General features: G+C 38.5%; 1 protein-coding gene across 1 annotated transcript in view; it reads right to left on the reverse strand.

Annotated features, from left to right (window-relative positions):
• Nucleotides 1–18,167, reverse strand: part of LOC102855222 — a 196,698-nt gene that overhangs the window by 74,333 nt on the left and 104,198 nt on the right. Inside the window, exons 8-10 of the mRNA XM_006903124.1 lie at nt 16,325–16,440; nt 14,235–14,382; nt 765–901 (exon numbers count right to left, since the gene is read on the reverse strand). Of these exons, the coding sequence (XP_006903186.1) occupies nt 765–901; nt 14,235–14,382; nt 16,325–16,440 (401 nt within the window). The remainder of the gene's footprint in view (nt 1–764; nt 902–14,234; nt 14,383–16,324; nt 16,441–18,167) is intronic.

The raw sequence follows: 18,167 nt of genomic DNA on the forward strand, positions 1-18,167 counted from the left end.
ATACTGCACTGAAGCAGAGGAGGGAGAGAACCGTCTGAAAGAGAGATGTAACTGGGTATTTCTGTCATCACAGGAGACTAGAGCGAGGGCTGCTGCATGGTGGAGGGGACCTGGGGGAGGGTTTGTAAAACAATGAAAGAATCTTTTCTTTTACTTTTCCATAATTTTTGGACTCATGTACTTATAACTTGTTAGTCAAATTTGTGTCTTCTAGGTTGCAACACCCCCATGATACATCTTGAAGGATATGTACATGTACAGCCAAGCACAATCAATAAGAGTGCATCTGAATTCCAAAATCAATCTCCATAATAGTCTATGTGTTTCCTACTGCCAAAGGGGCCCTTTAGTGTAGTGAGAGAAGATCTTCACCCTGAAACCCACAGCGTCCCTTTTCAGCAGGAAGTAGCTAAGAGAATACACCGTCCCCTTTTCCTTATGACTCAGGGTGAAGTCTCTCTCAGGGAGGAGTGATAGGGAATGGCAAAGGATACACTGACAAAGAAGATTAATCAGAACTGGCTTTGACAAGCACTGTGGCATTTGGACAAGAACAAACTGGGAGGAGGGTAGAGAGAATAGTGCAACAATGAATGAGTGGAAGCCCAAAATCTCTGTAAATGTTTATGAAAATTAATAAAATATAATTATAGAAGAAAAAGAAAAAAAAAGAATTTGAGAAATACTTATGTCATCTACTAAGAAATGGAAAAGGGAACTATGGTGATTATCAATCACTATGAAAAAGAGAAACTGATACGTACACTCCTGACTTCACAGTGAAAGACACAGTTTTGGGGATATTCAGTTCTTCCAAATTGGGGACTGCTCTCTGTATGTAGATAGGACAACATGCTGGCTCAGCCCGGGGACAAAGTTCTATCTCTGGAATGCTGCAATCCTGGAGAGGGTGGGGGAGCAAAAATTAGCTCTGAAATAATCTGCAGTCATACAGCCTAATATGTCAACACGCCGGACAAGCAGTTAATAGTTATTCTTATTGTTCAAATTTCTTCATCATAACAACATAAAGGAAGTACTGTTTCTAATTTAAAAACTCACCATTTTTTAAAAACCAGAATTTTTCTAAGGAGTTGTGTTGATAAAATGAAGTATTACTGATTGAGAAAGAATCAGAACAATTCCTGTTTTGTTTTGTTTTCAAAGACTTGCCCCTTAGCGACGTTCAGAGCTCCAAGCCCAGCTGGAGTGCCAAATGCCTGTAAGCTTTCCTCTTTAGAAGTGTAACAAGCCCACAGAAGAGGAAGGGAGTTAAATAAAAGCTGATCTCATGGGGGACATAAAAATAAGTTACAGAAAGGCACCCCCTCCTCAGTGTGTTTATCTAACATACACTGACAAAAGAAGTAGGAATTAGAGGTGAGGATAAAGGAAATCTGTTTTCCTACTTAATTAGACCTGTGTGTGTGCACATGCACTTGTGAGCCCACATGTAACGTGCAAGCACACATGTACATACACACACCACTCTTCTGAAGAAGGCATTGCAAGTTGAAATTTGCCACTTCGTTCACTTGTCTTAAAAATTAGGCCCCCACTGTCTCCATAGCCTATCAAGTTTTCCTTCAAAATTTCACTGATAGAAGTCCCTGGTACTTCAAAGAGCTAATGCATTCAGCAGTTCCTTGAGACACTGGCAGTTCAGGTTCACCTAGAAGTAGCTAGAGGGAAAAGCCTGGTGATCTAATTCTAACATAGAACAAATAAAACAGCTATAGAAATACTATTAGATACATGAGTCTCATGAATCAGTGTTAACTTGGCAACACTTGTCTGGGTTCATCTCTTGAAACTTATTGCCAATGTTGCTGGTTCAAATTCACCAGCGCCTCTAAGAAGAAAAGATGAGACAGTCCGCTGCTGTCAAGATTCACAGCCTCAGAAACTTAGGCTCAATGTGACGACAACGGGTACAGATTGTCTTTCTACAATAAGACACCAATCTAGGGATCTAGCTAAATTTCCAGAACTCTGCACCCTGCTAGATGTTTCTCCCGACTCAACTAAAAAGCTCACTGCCTGTATTTCTTTTTTTTTTTAATTCCTTTTATAAATATCTTTCAATTTTCATGTCCTAACTCAAATAATACCTCATTCTTTCTTAGGGCCTCTACATAATAATTATTTCTCTTTTGTCTAAAATTACAGATGCTGTTCTGTCTGAACACACATCTATCTCAATGTTCTTGAAGGGCTTAATTATACAACTCAAGTTTCTGTAACATAATTCTCATCTATGACATTGTGAAATGCAAATAATTAGGCTTTAATAAAAGAAGTAAATGCTATAAATATCAGAGTAGCATTTATAAGAATATGAACAATTTTCATTATCATAAATATTACTACTTTAAAACAGATTTTCTGATTCTTTTTCCATATTCTTCAAACTGAGTTCTCATTTTTATTAACACATATAAAATAAGCAAATTGCATAAAATTCATTGTAAGATGCAGTATACTAAAGAAAAAAATATTATAAAAAGCAATAACCAAAGAAATGTAACTTAGAATAGTCTTTAAAGAATAAAGGTGCATTGCCTTCCAAAGTTTTATTTCAAAATAATGCAGAAATAGCCAGAATAGTCACCTGTTCAATGGGCATAGCTCCTTTGTTTGCTATTAATAAATGAGTGCTGAGTAACATGATTGAAAGTAAAGTAATGCCATATTAATGTCCCTCCAGGGATCTGAGGTACAGTAACAGAATACATAACTAAGTGTCTCACACAAACAAGCTTCCTTTGCATTGTATTATACAAACAATGTTTGGGCGTGTACTTTAAAAGGGAAAAAGCTCAGAGGCATTCTATTCTTCAACCTCACAGAAGGAAACAGCCTAACAGCCAGAGGAGAAGGATGATTAAAAACGAAAAAGTAGGACTGCAATATATGTTCTCAGCAATCTTTACTAGAACGCCATTAAAGCACACACATTCTATCTTCATTTTGGACAGTCACATAAATACCCTTTCCTGAAATTTTGTTTATATCTCAATTCATTATGGAGAAAGGTAGTCAACCAATATATTTCATCAGCAAAGAGTTATTGTTGTTAGGGGCCTGATGTGACTACGACTCATAGCAACTCCATAAACAATAGATCACAACTTTGCCCTGTCCCGCACTATTTTGAAAACCTCTGACAAGCAATCTAAGGGTACATGTAATATCCAAGTAAGAACGACCAGTTTACCCTTAAAGTTTACATGACTTCCTCCCAGACTTTTCTGATACTCCATAAATACAACTTAGTTAAATCTTTAAACTTATCACTCTAAAAGCATTTGGCAAGAATGGAGATAAAAGTCTTATTTTCTCAGTTGGACCAACACATTTTTCTAACCTTAATTTTCGTGTACCTTAATTATTTTAATACATAAAATGAAAATAAAAGCACCAATAAAAAATTTTGGTTGTCAAGTATGCTAACATAAGAACATATCTGTCATTGCTATGTGCCACTGAGTCAGGTACCTAAGAATATAGTGCATAGCAAAAGAAAAATAAACAAAAGACATCAAAAGGAATTTTAGAGAGAAGGAAAAAAAATACAGCTAATAAATGGTCAACTCTATAAGTAATAAGAGGAATTCAAATTAAAACTTCAGTAAGAGACTATTTTTACATTTACTAGCTGACAATGTAGAAGGAAAGGAGTTCTCCAGCCAACCTAAAGGCTGCGTGTCTCTTGCAATTTGAATCCACCAGCAGCAATTTTAATTCACCAAGAGATCAAGTTCTGCAGGAGAAAGATGGGCATTATCTTCCTGTGATTCTTGCTCTGGGAAACCCAATGGAGCTTTAGCTATTAGTCAGTTACAACTAGATGGCACTGAGTTTTCAAAGTGGAAAAGTTAGGTAAACCAAGAATTCAATCATGGGTGTCAAGGGGCCTATACACCTAGTCCAACCAAGCTGAGGAAGCACACACCCTAAGACCTGGCACATCTAAGAGCAGAGGTTTTCAAAGTGTGGTTCCCTAAGAAGCTGCAGCGGCACCATCACCCTGTAATTTGTCAGAAATGCAAATTCTCAGATCTAACTCTTGAGCTCAGGGAACTGTGGTGGCTTAGTGGTAAGCAGCTGTGCTGCAATCCCAAAGGCACATGGTCTGAATTCAGCAGATGGTCCAGAGAGAAGGATGGACAATTTCCTCCTGTGTGATTGACTACCTCTGAAAACCCATGGGAGGGTCAGCTATTAATTGGTTCTGAATCAAAATCAAACAACAGCAACTCCCACCTCTGAGCTAATCTGTGTGCTAACAATCTCGTGTACACTTGCAGGTGACTCAAAAGTTAGGGAACAACTAAAATGAAAGAAGCATGTGTGAACTAGCCAAAAGCAAACAATATCAACTACCACCTCTGCGCTCAGTAATCTGTGTGCTAACAACGTTGGGTACACTTGCAGGTGATTCAAAAGTTAGGGAACAACTAAAATGGAAGAAACATGTGCGAACAAACAGACATGTGCAAGAATATCCAAAGCAGCACTTTCTGTAGTAATAAAAATCAAAGAAAACTTGTCAAGAAAATAGAAGAATCTCATTCAGGATTTGCCGGAATCGAATGCTGTAAGGCCCGTAAACATGGTTGGGCAAAGAAACTGTAGAATACAAATAAAAAATCCATTTATATAAAGTTCAAAAACTGGAAAATCTAGACAATAAACAAAACAAAATGGAAAAGTTAAGAAACTAAAATCAAGCAAATAATATTCTGTGGGAGAAAAGAGAACATAATTATATTGGTAATGAAGTTTTCCTTCTTGTTTTTGTAATCATGCACGTAGATTGTATCATCTTTTATAACTTATACATTCTAAGTAGTTGTATTCGTATTAAATATTTACATTTTAAAGAATGAATGATCTATGCCGAGGAGATGAAGCATAGTTAGGCAGTTGGAAAGTATGTGCTACCACAGAAGATAATGCTACAGTCCAAGACAGATGGAGGACAAGACATAAGTAGACATTTCAGAGATGATGGGGGGGGGGAGGGGAGAAAAACAACTAAAATAGGTGAAGCCAAACTATCAGGGTAAGGTGTGGCATCCGTGAATAGTTTTTGCACACTGTATCACATTTTTCATGGATGCCTTCCTTAGGAAAATATATGCTCCTTTGGGAATTTTTTATTCCTTTGTATGTGTTAGTTCCTGTCCTATCATGAGTATACATTTGATGAATAAATAAATTACTCTCACCCAGAAAACATGGACTTCACTCTCAGATGCATTTTCATCCATCCTGTGGAACACCTAGGGAGCTCCCTCTATAGTCAGCACACCTTCTCTCTTCCTATCTTTAGCAAATTAAAATCTAAAGGCCTTAATTTGGCTATAAACTCCTATAAGCTCAGCTGCCTAGTCATCTCTTGGACCTCATTTTGTCCCTTCTCCTTTAGCTCCAGCCACATTGGTGTCCTTGCTGGTCCCAAACACGCCAGGTACAGTTTTGTCTCAGAGCTTTGCAGCGGGTGCTATTCATTCTGCCTGGAATGCTGTTTCTCCAGATATGCACATGGCTTTGTTCCTATTTTTATCAAGGACTGAGTTGTCAGGGATCTCCAGTGGTGGAGTTAGTAGGGACCTGGGATGCCATCTCTCAGGTTCAAATGCATTAGCACTCTGTGGGACAAAGTTGGGCAATCTCGTTATGTGTGGTTTACAGCCTCCAAATACTCTATAGAAGGTCAGCTGTGAGTCGGTTCCAATTGGACAGCAATGACTTTTTAAATTTTCTTAACGCATTTGTCAAGTCACAGAGGCCTATTTTGGAAAATCCAGCACTCCCTGTCATTCTTTGCCCTTTCTCTTGATGTACTTTCCCCTTACTGTACATATCATGGTTTTATATTATACCCACTGTAATCAAGTCAAGTCCAACCCACGGTGACCTTGTAACACACTGGAAGTTTCCACAAGGTGTCAAAAGCTTTACATCTTTATAGAAACAGATTGTCTCATTTTTCTCCCACAGAGCAGCTGATGGGTTTGAATCACTGACTTTTTGACTAGTAGCCAAATGCTTTGACCTCTGCCACCAGGCCTCCTACAGAACATACAGATTTGCTTATTCTATGTTCCAAACTGCCCTATAGATGCAATTAGAATAGTAGGCTCTTATTTATCTGTTTGCTCATTGCTCGATTCTTAGCATTTGGAACAGAACCTGGCTTGTATCTGTTATCTAAGCAAATTTGGAATGTAAATTAATGGACTAGCCAATGAAAAACAAGAGCTCTGCATGTATCACAAAGCATGGAAAGATGCTTTCCAATAGCTCATAGTTCTTTATTAATTCATCTGTTCAGCAAATAACTATAGAGACAATGTGTCAGGCCCTGCTCAAAGCCCTGGAGGTAAAACAGGGAACAGGACAGGCAGCATCTCTCCTTTATGACTCAAGGGTGAATTCTGTTTTATATCTCCATGAAAGATACATAATTAAAACTTTTAGTCATCTGTGTATGCTGTTGCTGCTGTTGCTGATGCTTTCAAGTTGGATACAACTCACAGCAACCCTATGAACAGATCTGCACCCTGTCCTGTCCTGTCCTGTGCCATCTTCATAATCTCTAACACACTTCAACCCATTGCTGCATTCACTGTGTAAATCCAGTTGATTCAGGGTCTTCCTCTCTTTCGTCCCTCCATTTTCCCAAGCATGATGCCCCACTCCAAGAAATAGCAATGTATCCAAGACAAAAAGCTTTAGCATCTGCCTTCAAGGAAAACTCTGTCTGCACCTTCTCCAACATATATCTGATTGTTTTTCTTTTGGCAGTCTATGGGATAATCAGCATTTTTCTCTAACATCACAGCTCAAATGGCTTCAGTACTTCTTCTGTCATACTTATTATCCATTGTACAAGCTTTCAAATGCATAGCAAGTGATTGAAAAGATCATGGCCTGGATAAGGCACACTGCAGTCCTTAAACAGACACCATTCTTCTTCAATAATTTGGAGAGGTCCCTGACTTCAGACTTTCAAAATGTAATATTTCTCCACCTTCTTTTGATATTTCTTGTACCATTCAAGATATTGTCCATAAAATCTATAGGTATCACAACTTGAGGCTTGAATTTGTCTTCGTTAAATAACTGTTATAAGATTGTGGATAAAAGATTGTGTTAAAAGACCGATATAAGAAACCAGAACTGCTAACCAAGCAGATATATGCACCCCCATGTTTATTGTGGCTTTGTCCACAATAGCAAAAAGCTGGAAACAACCCAAGTGCCCATCAACAAATGAATGGATGGAGAAGCTGTGGTATATTCACACAATAGAATACTATGCTGCATCGAAAAACAAGGAACTCATGAAATATTATTCAAAATGGGTGATCCTGGAGGACGTATGCTGAGTGCAATATCTCAGTCACAATAGGACAAATAGTGCATAATGTCACTGTTGTAAAGCATTGGGAATGAGGGAAACTAAGAAAAGAGGATAAATAATATATTGAAACAGATGAGAGAAAGAACTTTTTAAAAGGAATATATTATTAGGTATTATTTTCATAAAAAGAGCCCAGAATGAGAGCTGCACAGTAGAGTGCGGGGGTGGGGGTGCGGGTGGTATAACAATGAAAGAGTTTTATTTCTTTTTTTTTAATTTTCAAAGAGAAAAGCGAACTAGGGAGTAGGGGGAGGGGAGGGCAGAGAGAAAAATGTGCAACAATGAATGGATGGAAATCCAAAGTCTCTATAAACCTTAATTACATTTTCAATTAAAAAAAAGACTCTGGAAATAAGAGTGTTAAGAAACTGATATAAATGTAAGTTATATTTTTTTTTAAAAATCAATGATTTTCTAGGAATAGCATGTAATGAAAAGGATTTAAGAACTGGACATGTAAAGAAAGCCCCACTCCTTCAGAAAAGAAATTATAATAATATATGTAAACTTAAAGAAAAAGAGCTACACTACTGTTATAATACTGTAAAACAAGCACAAGCCAAAGATGTCTTATATTAACTACTGATTAAAGCTGTTGAGCTGATTAAAGTTGTTCAGTGCCACTGAGTTGCCTGTGACTCATAGTGAACCTGTGTATAACAGCTCTGAAGCCTGCCCTGTCTTGAGCCAGTCTCACTGACTCCAACACACCTACACCCTTGTCCCAATTAGTGTTTCATCCAGGGTCTTCCTCTCCTGCATCATCCCTCCATCCTTCTCCAAGGACTGGTCCCTCCTGACCACATGCTCAAAGTATGTGAGAAGGAGTTTCAAAATCCTAGCTTTCAAGAAGAAACATGGTTTCACCCTCTCCAAGACAGACCTATTTGTTTTCTTGGCAGTCCACTGTATGTTCAGTACTCTTCTCCAGCATTACAACTCAAAGGCCTCAATTCTCTGACATCCTTAGTCATTATCCAGGTCTCTGATGCATAACAAGTAATTGTGAAGACCATGGCCTGCATCAGGTGCATGTTAGTCTCTAGACTGACACTGTTGTTTCTCAGTACTCTGGAGAGGTCCCTGACAGCACATTTTTCCAATGCAATTTGTCTTCTGATTTCCTGACTCCTGGTGCAAAAAGCATTGACTCTAGAGCCAAGCAAGCTGTTAACAACCTTAATTTCTTCTCCATCTATCATGGTGCTGTCAATTGGCCAGTAGCAAGAATCTGTTTTCTTGATGATGAGCTTCAAAAAAATTAAAATAACATTCATCCTGGGGGGAAAAAGGGCTGCAGGGAAGATGAGAGCTAAAATATTTTGTCCTTAATGAGGCAAAGCAAATGGCTTTGCCAGTTAGTTATGAGAAATTGCTAGGAAGTCAAGAGTACAAAGAGATGTAAAAGTATATAAAACTAAAAAACCAAACTTACTATTGTCACATTGACCCTTACTGGTTTATGGTGACACTCGAGCATGTTTTCTAAGGCTGCAAATATTTATAGGAGGAACCTGCCTATGTTTCTCCCATAGAGCAGCTCATGGATTCAAACTGCCAACCTTTAGGTTAGTGGTGCAACATGTAATACTATAACACACTATGGGCTTCCAAAAATGTATATAACTTAAAAAAAAAAAACAACTAAGCCCAACACAACAACAAACAACTCACTGCCATTAAATCAGAACCAACTCACAGATGAGTTGCAGTGGTTTTTCACAGAGCACAAGTTACAAGGCAGGAGTCTGTCCATCCCTGCAGAGCCCTGGATGGATTCAAACTGACAGAGGTGCCATCCTTGGGGTTCACAGTGTAAGGATACAGACCATGCCACCAGAAGAAAAAGAATGCTTTAAAAACCTCTTTTAGGAGGCAAATATTAGACATTAACAAGTAGGGGAACGTCACAAGAATACGGTCAGAAGAACTCTTGAAACATTTCAATGGCCTTTCCAATGACATTTTTCTTTAAACCTTTTTGGTTATGTTTCTTTTCAACCAAGATCTGTATCCATCTGACATTAGTAATGATATGCCTCTGCCAAGACGTCTTCTGAATCCAGCTTGGATTTCTGGAGGTTCCCTGTCTATGTACGGTTCAAGCCATTTTAAGATAAATCTCAACAAGATTTTATTTGCATGTGATATTAATAATATTGTTTGATAATTTCCACATTCTTTTGGATCACTTTTTTGGGAGGTAATTTTGACATCAACATTTATTACCTTAAGCTAAATGAATTGATTTCCTAACTCTTAAGTGGAATAGTAAATGTGAACATTAATGTTCTGAAAACAAGCTCACTGAATACTTACTAAGTCCAGTCTGGTGACAGGTATTTTATAGGCATTATACCTCAGTAGTACGTACGACTGTGGTTGTTATGTGCCATCGAGTTGAGTACAACTCACAGTGACCCTATTAACAACAGATATGAACCCTGTCCTACCCTGTGCCTTCCTCATCATCTCTAACATACTGTAACATATTCTAACAGCCTACTGCTGCAGTAACTGTGTCAAATCCAACTTGCTGAGGCTCTTCCTCTCGTTCTGTGACCTTCCACCTTTCCAAGCCAAGGAATAGCTCCTAATAACACACTCAACATATATGAGACATAACTTCATCATTCTTGCCTCTAAAGAGTACTCTGGCTGTACTTTTCCCCAAGATACACCTCTTTGTTCTTTTGGCAGTCTATGGGATAGTGAGTATTCTTCTCCAACTTCACAGCTAAAAAGCCTCTATCTTATTCACTGTCTAGATGCATAGCAATTGATTGAATAGATCATCGGCCTCAACGAGGTGAATCTTTAAAATTACATCACTGTTCCTCAGTACTTTGGAGAGGTCTCCAATGGCTGACTTTCCCAATGTAATAGGTCTTTGAGTATTTCCCGACTTCTGGTCCCAAGGGTGTTGATTGTGGATCCATGTAAGACAGAATCAGAATGATTCATTTGAATTGACTGACATGTTTTAATCAACAGTTGTAGCCCTGGATATTCGTAATAATCTGTGCCAGGCAATGGAGAAGACAGTAGCCTTGCCAACTGAATGAGAAAAAAAAAAAGTCCAGTTTGTTCGCATTCTCAAGAACCGTGATCCAAAAGAATGTGGAAATTATTGAACATTAGTCAAGATCCTAGATGGACATTATTAACTTTTAAAAATGAGGCAAAACTAAGATTTTAAAAAGCCCACAAATAATATTAATTTTAGAAGATGGCACCTACAAATTATCCATCTCTAGAAATTTTTATCAAGTTAGATAATTTATTGAGTAACCCAATGCTGTTTACTCAACTGAACTGATGGAAATGGAAACAGAAAATATCAGAGCATATCACACATAAACATCTACACATATACTAAACAAGATGTGACAAAGTCATCTTGGGTCCTAGAAGAGTACAAAAACCTCTACATTCTTATACTAAGTGAACTAACTCAGTCCCATAAGGACAAATATTGTAAAAGACTATTACTGTAGAACGAGTATTTTGGGGGGGAGGTGGGAGTAGAAGGCTGAGGATGGGAGTGGGCGTTAATCAGAGGTTGCACAATTTGAGGCTGAAAGGGTGGTGAAGGAAATGGGAAAGATTTGGTGTGAAAAACAATGTATATGAACTTTGTAAATAAACCAGTATAAAATAAACCCTCTGCATAGTTGCATTTGATTTCCATAAAATTCTAGAGGTAGGTATAATAATGTCCTCTTTATATAGAAGAAAAAGTAAACAGTGAACCATAAATTGCTCAAGGTGGATATATCAAATTAATAGGGATTTTCAAGCCGTAATCAAAAGTGTCGTCTGTTGGTCTAGTCAATCCCTCCACCCCCACCTTGTCTCATGGTAACACTGCACAACTGCATGAGACATGATGGGTCCAGTGACATGCCCATGATCAGCTGTGGATTGAACTGTTTTGATCTATAGGCTACCAACTGGTTGGGGTTCAGAAGCAGATGACTAGACTCTTCTTCCGACTCAGTTTCAGTCTGGAAGCTCTGTGGAAATCACCTAAGCCTCCACTGTGACCTAAGTGATGGCTGTGCACGAGGAGCATTGGCCATAACTCAACCGGAGTGTCCTGAATGGAAGAAGACAAGAACGAGCAACAATTCTCCCTTATTACTCTGGGATAAGAACAAATTCAGAGATGACCCTCCAGAGGGTTTCCAAGGCTGTAAATTACATGGAAGGAGACCCCCATTAGGTCAGCAGTGCAACTCCCTGCAGTCTACACAACCAGAGCTCCTTGAGTCACAGTTAGATCTATTTTGATGCCTTTAACTTGTAGTGTTAGCAGAAAGTACTGGATATAACATGGACTGTCAGAAGAAGAAGCAAATCTGTCTTGAAGTAGTGAAACCACCTGCTCCACAGAGGCAAGGATGGTGAAACTTCATCTCACATACTTTGAGCATGTTTGTCAGAAGGGACCAGTCCTTGGGAGAGAAAAAACCCCTCTCCTCACACTGGGAAATGCAGAGTCAAAAAAAGATAGGAAGACCTTCAGTGACAGAGAAGAAATGAACTGACACAGCAGGTATAACAATGGGCATGTCCGAGATCATGATGATAGCACAGGAAATGGCAAAGTTCCGATCGGTTGTTCATAGGACTGCTTTGAGGCACAGTCTACTTGACAGCGCCTAACTACACAAATTATGAGATGACATTTCTCTAAACAACTGCCACTAAAAGACAAAAGAACCGTGGAAGGAGTGAACATATTTATTTCTACCTTAGATAATAAATGTTTGCAATTACTGATAAAACAACAAACTTCCTCTCCTCAGCTTATTAATAAAGATTAACTAATGTCTGGTCAAAGAAAAAATATTTTAAAAACTTTAAAATAATACTAAATGTGTATTAAGCATAGTAAATGATAGTATGTTTACAGCCTAATTTGAGAAGAGAGTACCTCACTCATGATTCACCGCAATTACTACTCATACCCCATTTCTTCCACTGGAGGCAGAGCAGGATTATCATTGAGTTTCGTCTTTAAATCCTGATACTGTGTGGCATCTGCCAAACATTATTTACAAAGGACTAAGGTTTAGATACTCTAAAATACTGATCATTAGCTAAAGTTGGGTAAGGCCTAGGTGAATTTGAAATGGAAATCACCACCATGAAAATGAAATTATCAGGAGGTAAAGTTTTGTCAATGTTGGGTAAAGGCAGCAGTTTGATACTTAATTATTACTTTGTGAGATAATTCAGAACAATGCTAGTATCTTTTCCATTTAATGCTCAATAATCAATAGTTTTATGTTCTTCCCTCACTGGGCATTTCTAGCCTGTATAATACACATTGGCACTAACATTTTGACTACAGAAAAGACTTTAAGAACAATAGAAAAGAGGGGGGAAAATGCAAGCCTTGCTTATTAATGCTTATTTTCCAAGCAAAAATGTCTGATATGCAAATATTACTTCAAATGTTTTGCTTACAAGACAGTTTTTATTCTATTTTACTCTTATTTGACATACCTTTGTCTATTAGGCTTGATGTGTTGCCTGACACATTCAGAAGGTGGTGAGAGATGCCACCTACAAACTATCCATCTCAAGGAATTTCTACCAAGTCAGCTAATTTTGTGAGCACTCAAATGCTGTTTGCTGACTGAACTACTAGCATTACTTTCATTAAAATGGACACTGCCCTCAATGCTTTCACCACTTTAATCACTCTGTAATAACATCAACCTACCAAGCACACACCTGCCACCGCCTACACACCTGTGTCTGAAAAAAAGCCGCTCTGCCAGCAGCTCTCTCACAACTCTTCTGCTCCTTAACTTCTGTTTATCATTTTAAAGAGTCCAATCACGTCCTTCTGGTGAGGTGCCTCCTATCAAGAGGTGAAATGTCTGTTCTGTATGCACCCACAGAGCCCTGCTTCTCATGGCAGTGTGACTTGGCAGTCTCTCTTAGACTCAAAGTAGCTTCACACTAATGCCCTGACCCAACTTCTCTAAACTGCCCCAGCATTCCCCATCAAACTTTTATGGTACTGAAAGATTTTCCTTATCTTCTCATTCTCATTGATGCCAAATTGAACAGATTCATAGCAACCCTCCCCTGTAAACAGCACAGGAGCAGACTGAGCACCATTCACCTCTGGAGCACTTGGGGATATGAAATACCAGAGAGGCTCATGCGCTGCAACACCCCATAGACTGTGCCGCCAAACCTCCTAGCTTAGTAGTAAATAATATTTTATAGGTAACAAAATCAGAGATCTAACAATATTGTTTAATAAAGCTTAAAAGCTGCAGCTACGCCTCCCTTTTCTCCCTTCATGCTTCCTTCCTTAATTTGCTCTTAATGTTCTCCTTTTCCAGAACACCCCCCTGTACTCATGTACCCTGCTGGTGCGTGCCTTCCTGTACACAAAGCTGTATTGAAAAGTAGACTTCTATACCAGAGCAGAATATATTTCAAGATACCAGCTATTTCTTAAGTATCCCTGGATGCTACACACCTTTCCCATTAAAAATACACAGGGGTATATTTGTAGGTATAAAAATACACAAGTATGCCTAAATGTACATAGATAGTCCATTACCAATCATTTAACTCTAGAAATGTAATAAACCAGATTACAATGAATATTTTGAATTTTCATTTAATCTAATGTTTTATATGTATTAAATCAAAATATTATCAAGATGTTAACAAACATTAATAAAATGACACATTTCTAAACACTATGCTCCTTATTATGACAAACCAAACTAAGCAAAATGAAAACCAAGAAAAACAATTCCGGTACCTTTAAGACACGTTTGATGGAACCTAATACAAAGTTTCTTGGTGGGTATTTTCTGTTGTGAAGAATCCAGTCATGATTTAACACTTTTTCCCCTTCTTCTAACACACATTTCTGACCTTGGAAATGTGGTTTCTCATATAAAATCCAGCTAAACAAATACAAAAGCAATGGTTAGTTTTGTTTTTCTAATTAATAATGCATCAAACAATATTAATAATACATAGATCTTACTGATTTTCATGTTGAAAGTATAGCTATTTTCACTGTTAGCATATAGGTTACATAATATGTAACCTTTTTTTTAAGAGAAAGGTATGTACTTAAATTAGCAGTAGGTGGGGGGAAAGTAGAAACAAAGTGCATTGTACTGGGAGGCAAAAATAGTTCCTAAAAACAACAACACAGTACAAGTAGTAGCGAGGTGTACGTCCATTGTGCATATATGCATGTGTGTGTTCTCTGGAAGCATTGTTGTGGGTATGTACCACTGAGTCAGAATCAACCCACAGCTCATCCTACAGAGGGTATTCAAAGGCAGCAAAATACACAAGAAGGAGGCTCTCCATCTTTTCCCCACAGAATAGCTGGTGGATTCAAACGGTGTACCTTTGGGTTGGCATTACAACTCTTTAGCACTAAGCCTCCAGAACTCCTTTTCCAGAAGCATAAGGTGGTGTTTATGTAATGTGCTGTATGGTCCACCACTTGCAGTTCAAATCTACTAGTTGCTCTGAGGGAGAAAGATGGACTGTCTCCTCCCTTAAAGAAACTTTATGGAGAATCACATAAATAAACTGACTAGAGTGTAGTGGGTTTTTTAGATGATTCATGTATTATAAACTACATATGGTTGCTGTGATGTGCCGTCAAGTTGACTACAACTCACAGTGACCCTACAACAATGGTTCTGAACCTTGCCCTATTCTGAGCCATCCTCACCATTCTCTGACACACCTGACCCCACTGCCATAGCTATTATGTCAATTTATCTCATCTAGGGTTTTCCTCTCCTGCTCTGACACTCCACCCTTCCAAGCACGATGTCTGTCTCCAAGGATTGGCACAAAGTATATGGGTGAAGTATGTTGAATATTCTTCTCCTGCACTACAACTCAAAGGCATCATCAATTCATACATATGTATACATATGTATTTGAGTGCATATACACATGGAGATTTGGTGGCCTAGTGGGTAAAGAGTTGCATTTCCAACACAAAGGTAACTTCATTGCAGGAAGATAAACAGTCTACTTCTACGTAATTTTTCCTCTGAAAATTTGCTGGGGGCTCATCTACAAGTTCGTTCCAATGTGACATCATGTAACAACAACAAATACACATATTATACTATATATTATATCCACATCAGATACTCAAAGCTGTGTGACTATATTAAAAAACCAAAGATATGTAACTACAAATTAATACTTCCACCCTAATTTTCCTATCTGTGGATAACATCCCAAGTGTCCCATTTTATTATACAAAGACTACTCTGCTCACATGAATATTAACCAGTGGGTAAAATTAAAAACTCGACAAAGAAATTCTGACTCCAGCCTATCCAATGGGCCTGGTCCATAGCTAAAAATGAAAACTTCCCTCATGTTCTGACCACACAAAGCATCCTTCAGTCCTTGAGAGGGTCAGTCATCCAAATGACTTTAATTATGTGACCTTCACATTCCTTAGCATCCCACAAATTTTTAACTTGTTTTCAATGCTGTGCCTCACTTAGCTGAAGTTTTCAACTCCACTTTATACTTGGTTACAAAAATGAAAGCATAGTAGAACATTCCAGTTGCTACATCCATTCAAGCTAATAATGTAGTTACAGAATGGTACTGATTGCATATGCCATCAAGTGCTCCTTAATGCTGGTCCTAAGCACTACAGAAAGGTTATATTTTCTGTCACAGGAAATAAAAAGAACAATTAAGTTATAAAATGCTAATAAATGTTTAAAAATATTCTGTCCAAGACCAGAAAAAAGCAAATGTGTCATTAATAAAAACACCAGAAACAGAGCACAAAAATTATAAGGATACTTAATTTTTTTAATGCTATGAAACTTTTAAGAGATTTCTTACCAGCCCCTTACAACTTTTATCCGTACCCCATTTGGAAAGGACCATGATGTAGCATCAAGAATATTATCGTAGATTTCTTGCTTATATTTACATCTGTGGAGATCATAGATAACCATCTGCAATATAAAGTGAACAGAAACAATGAGTACCTTTTAAGAATTAATTTTTAAAAGTTTCAGAGGAGGAACTGCAGGACAGGCTGGTGGTGGTGCTGTGCAATCTGAAACCCCAGAAGATGAGAGGACTTGAGTCCCAGGGCATGCTTCTGTGTGCTTCTATAGAAGGAGTAAGCCGAAAGGTTGAACCTCTGGACCCTCCCCCAGGCTCTGCTCCTGGAGAGCGAGTGTTTGTGAAGGGCTATGAGAAGGGCCAACCAGACGATGAGCTCAAGCCCAAAAAGAAAGTCTTTGAGAAGTTGCAGGTTAGTAGCATTTCTGCCCTTCCTGGCCTGTGCACCCCAGATTGCACCCATTTTCACATACTAATGCAAAATGATTCTTCCCCATTTTAGCTGGTAGGATGCCTGTGAGAAGGCCACCAGGATCCCAGAAGTGATGAAGCCAGGATCAAAATCCTCCTGGGATCCTTCAGGCCTCGCTTTAGGCCTTCTTAGCATTGCCTCACGTACAGGTTTTCCTGCATTTCACTTTGTTCATTCAGTATGACCTCTGGTGTTGGAATTAGTTTACTCCTGACTACTTAAGTTGGTGTACTCACCGAGTGGCACCACAGAAAAAGGTCTAATCTGTTTTCATTCAAATTTAGAGCCAAGAAAACCTCAAGGCACAGTTCTGCTCTCTTAACAGGTGCTATTCTAGGTGCTTTGGCTGTGAAAATAACAAAAAAAAGTCCCTCTCCTTGTGGCACCAACACTCCATGTGTGACTTGTTCTACTTAATACCTCATTTCCTCAATTAGAACGCTTCTGGGGGCGTTAAGGGTGGTTTTTACCTCTTTTTCCTGTCCTCCTGCACACAGCTTTGCCCACTCCCTTCTTGTCTGCTTTTTCCAAGCTAATTTTTTTTTCTAGCTATAAATTTTCATTGTATAAATCAGCTAAAATATTGGAGGAAATGAAGAAAATAAAATTGCCATAATTCTGCCATCCAGAGATACTAAAGTCATTAGCGATTCATTCTTTCTGGTCTTTTTCTGTGCATAAAGATACAGATAGTTTAGGCATACCATATGTTTATCCTGCTTTTTAAATTTAACTTTATCCCAGAAAATTACCATCCTGTTAAATACTGAGAGTGGAATTAGCATTATGACACTATTCTGTTAAAAACCAAACCCACTGCCATTGATTCTGACGCACATCGGCACTACACAGGTGAGTGGGAGCAGCTGGTGGCTTCATACTGCTGATTCTATTAGACTGAGCATTTAACCAAAACTTTATTAGACATTAAGGTAGTTCTGTTTTTCACTATTTGAATGCAGTGATGGTCTATAAACTGTCATAGAGCTTTCTTTTGCTTATGATTATTTTCTAAAATGAACTTACCTGGTTTGGACAATACAGTTATTCAAGGTTCTGGCAAATGTTCAGCAAAGCTGAAGAAGTTTGCACCACTTATAGAAAGCCCGTTTTCTTGCAGCCCCAGCACCATCATTATACTTTTTTTTTCTGTCTCACCCAGGCTGATTTTAAAATTTCTGAGGAGTGCATCGCACAATGGAAGCAAACCAACTTCATGACCAAGCTGGGACACATCTCCTGCAAATCGCTGAAAGGGGGAAACATTAGCTAGCCAGCCTGGTAGCTGCCTCCCCCCTGCCATCATCTTGAGTCATCTGTTGTCTCCTCAGTTTGCTCTGCCCATCAGCCATCCACCCATCT

The sequence above is a fragment of the Elephantulus edwardii genome, unplaced genomic scaffold (genome assembly GCF_000299155.1).
Source record: "Elephantulus edwardii isolate Elephantulus edwardi_28Jun2011 unplaced genomic scaffold, EleEdw1.0 scaffold00513, whole genome shotgun sequence".
NCBI classification, from domain to species: Eukaryota; Metazoa; Chordata; class Mammalia; order Macroscelidea; family Macroscelididae; genus Elephantulus; species Elephantulus edwardii.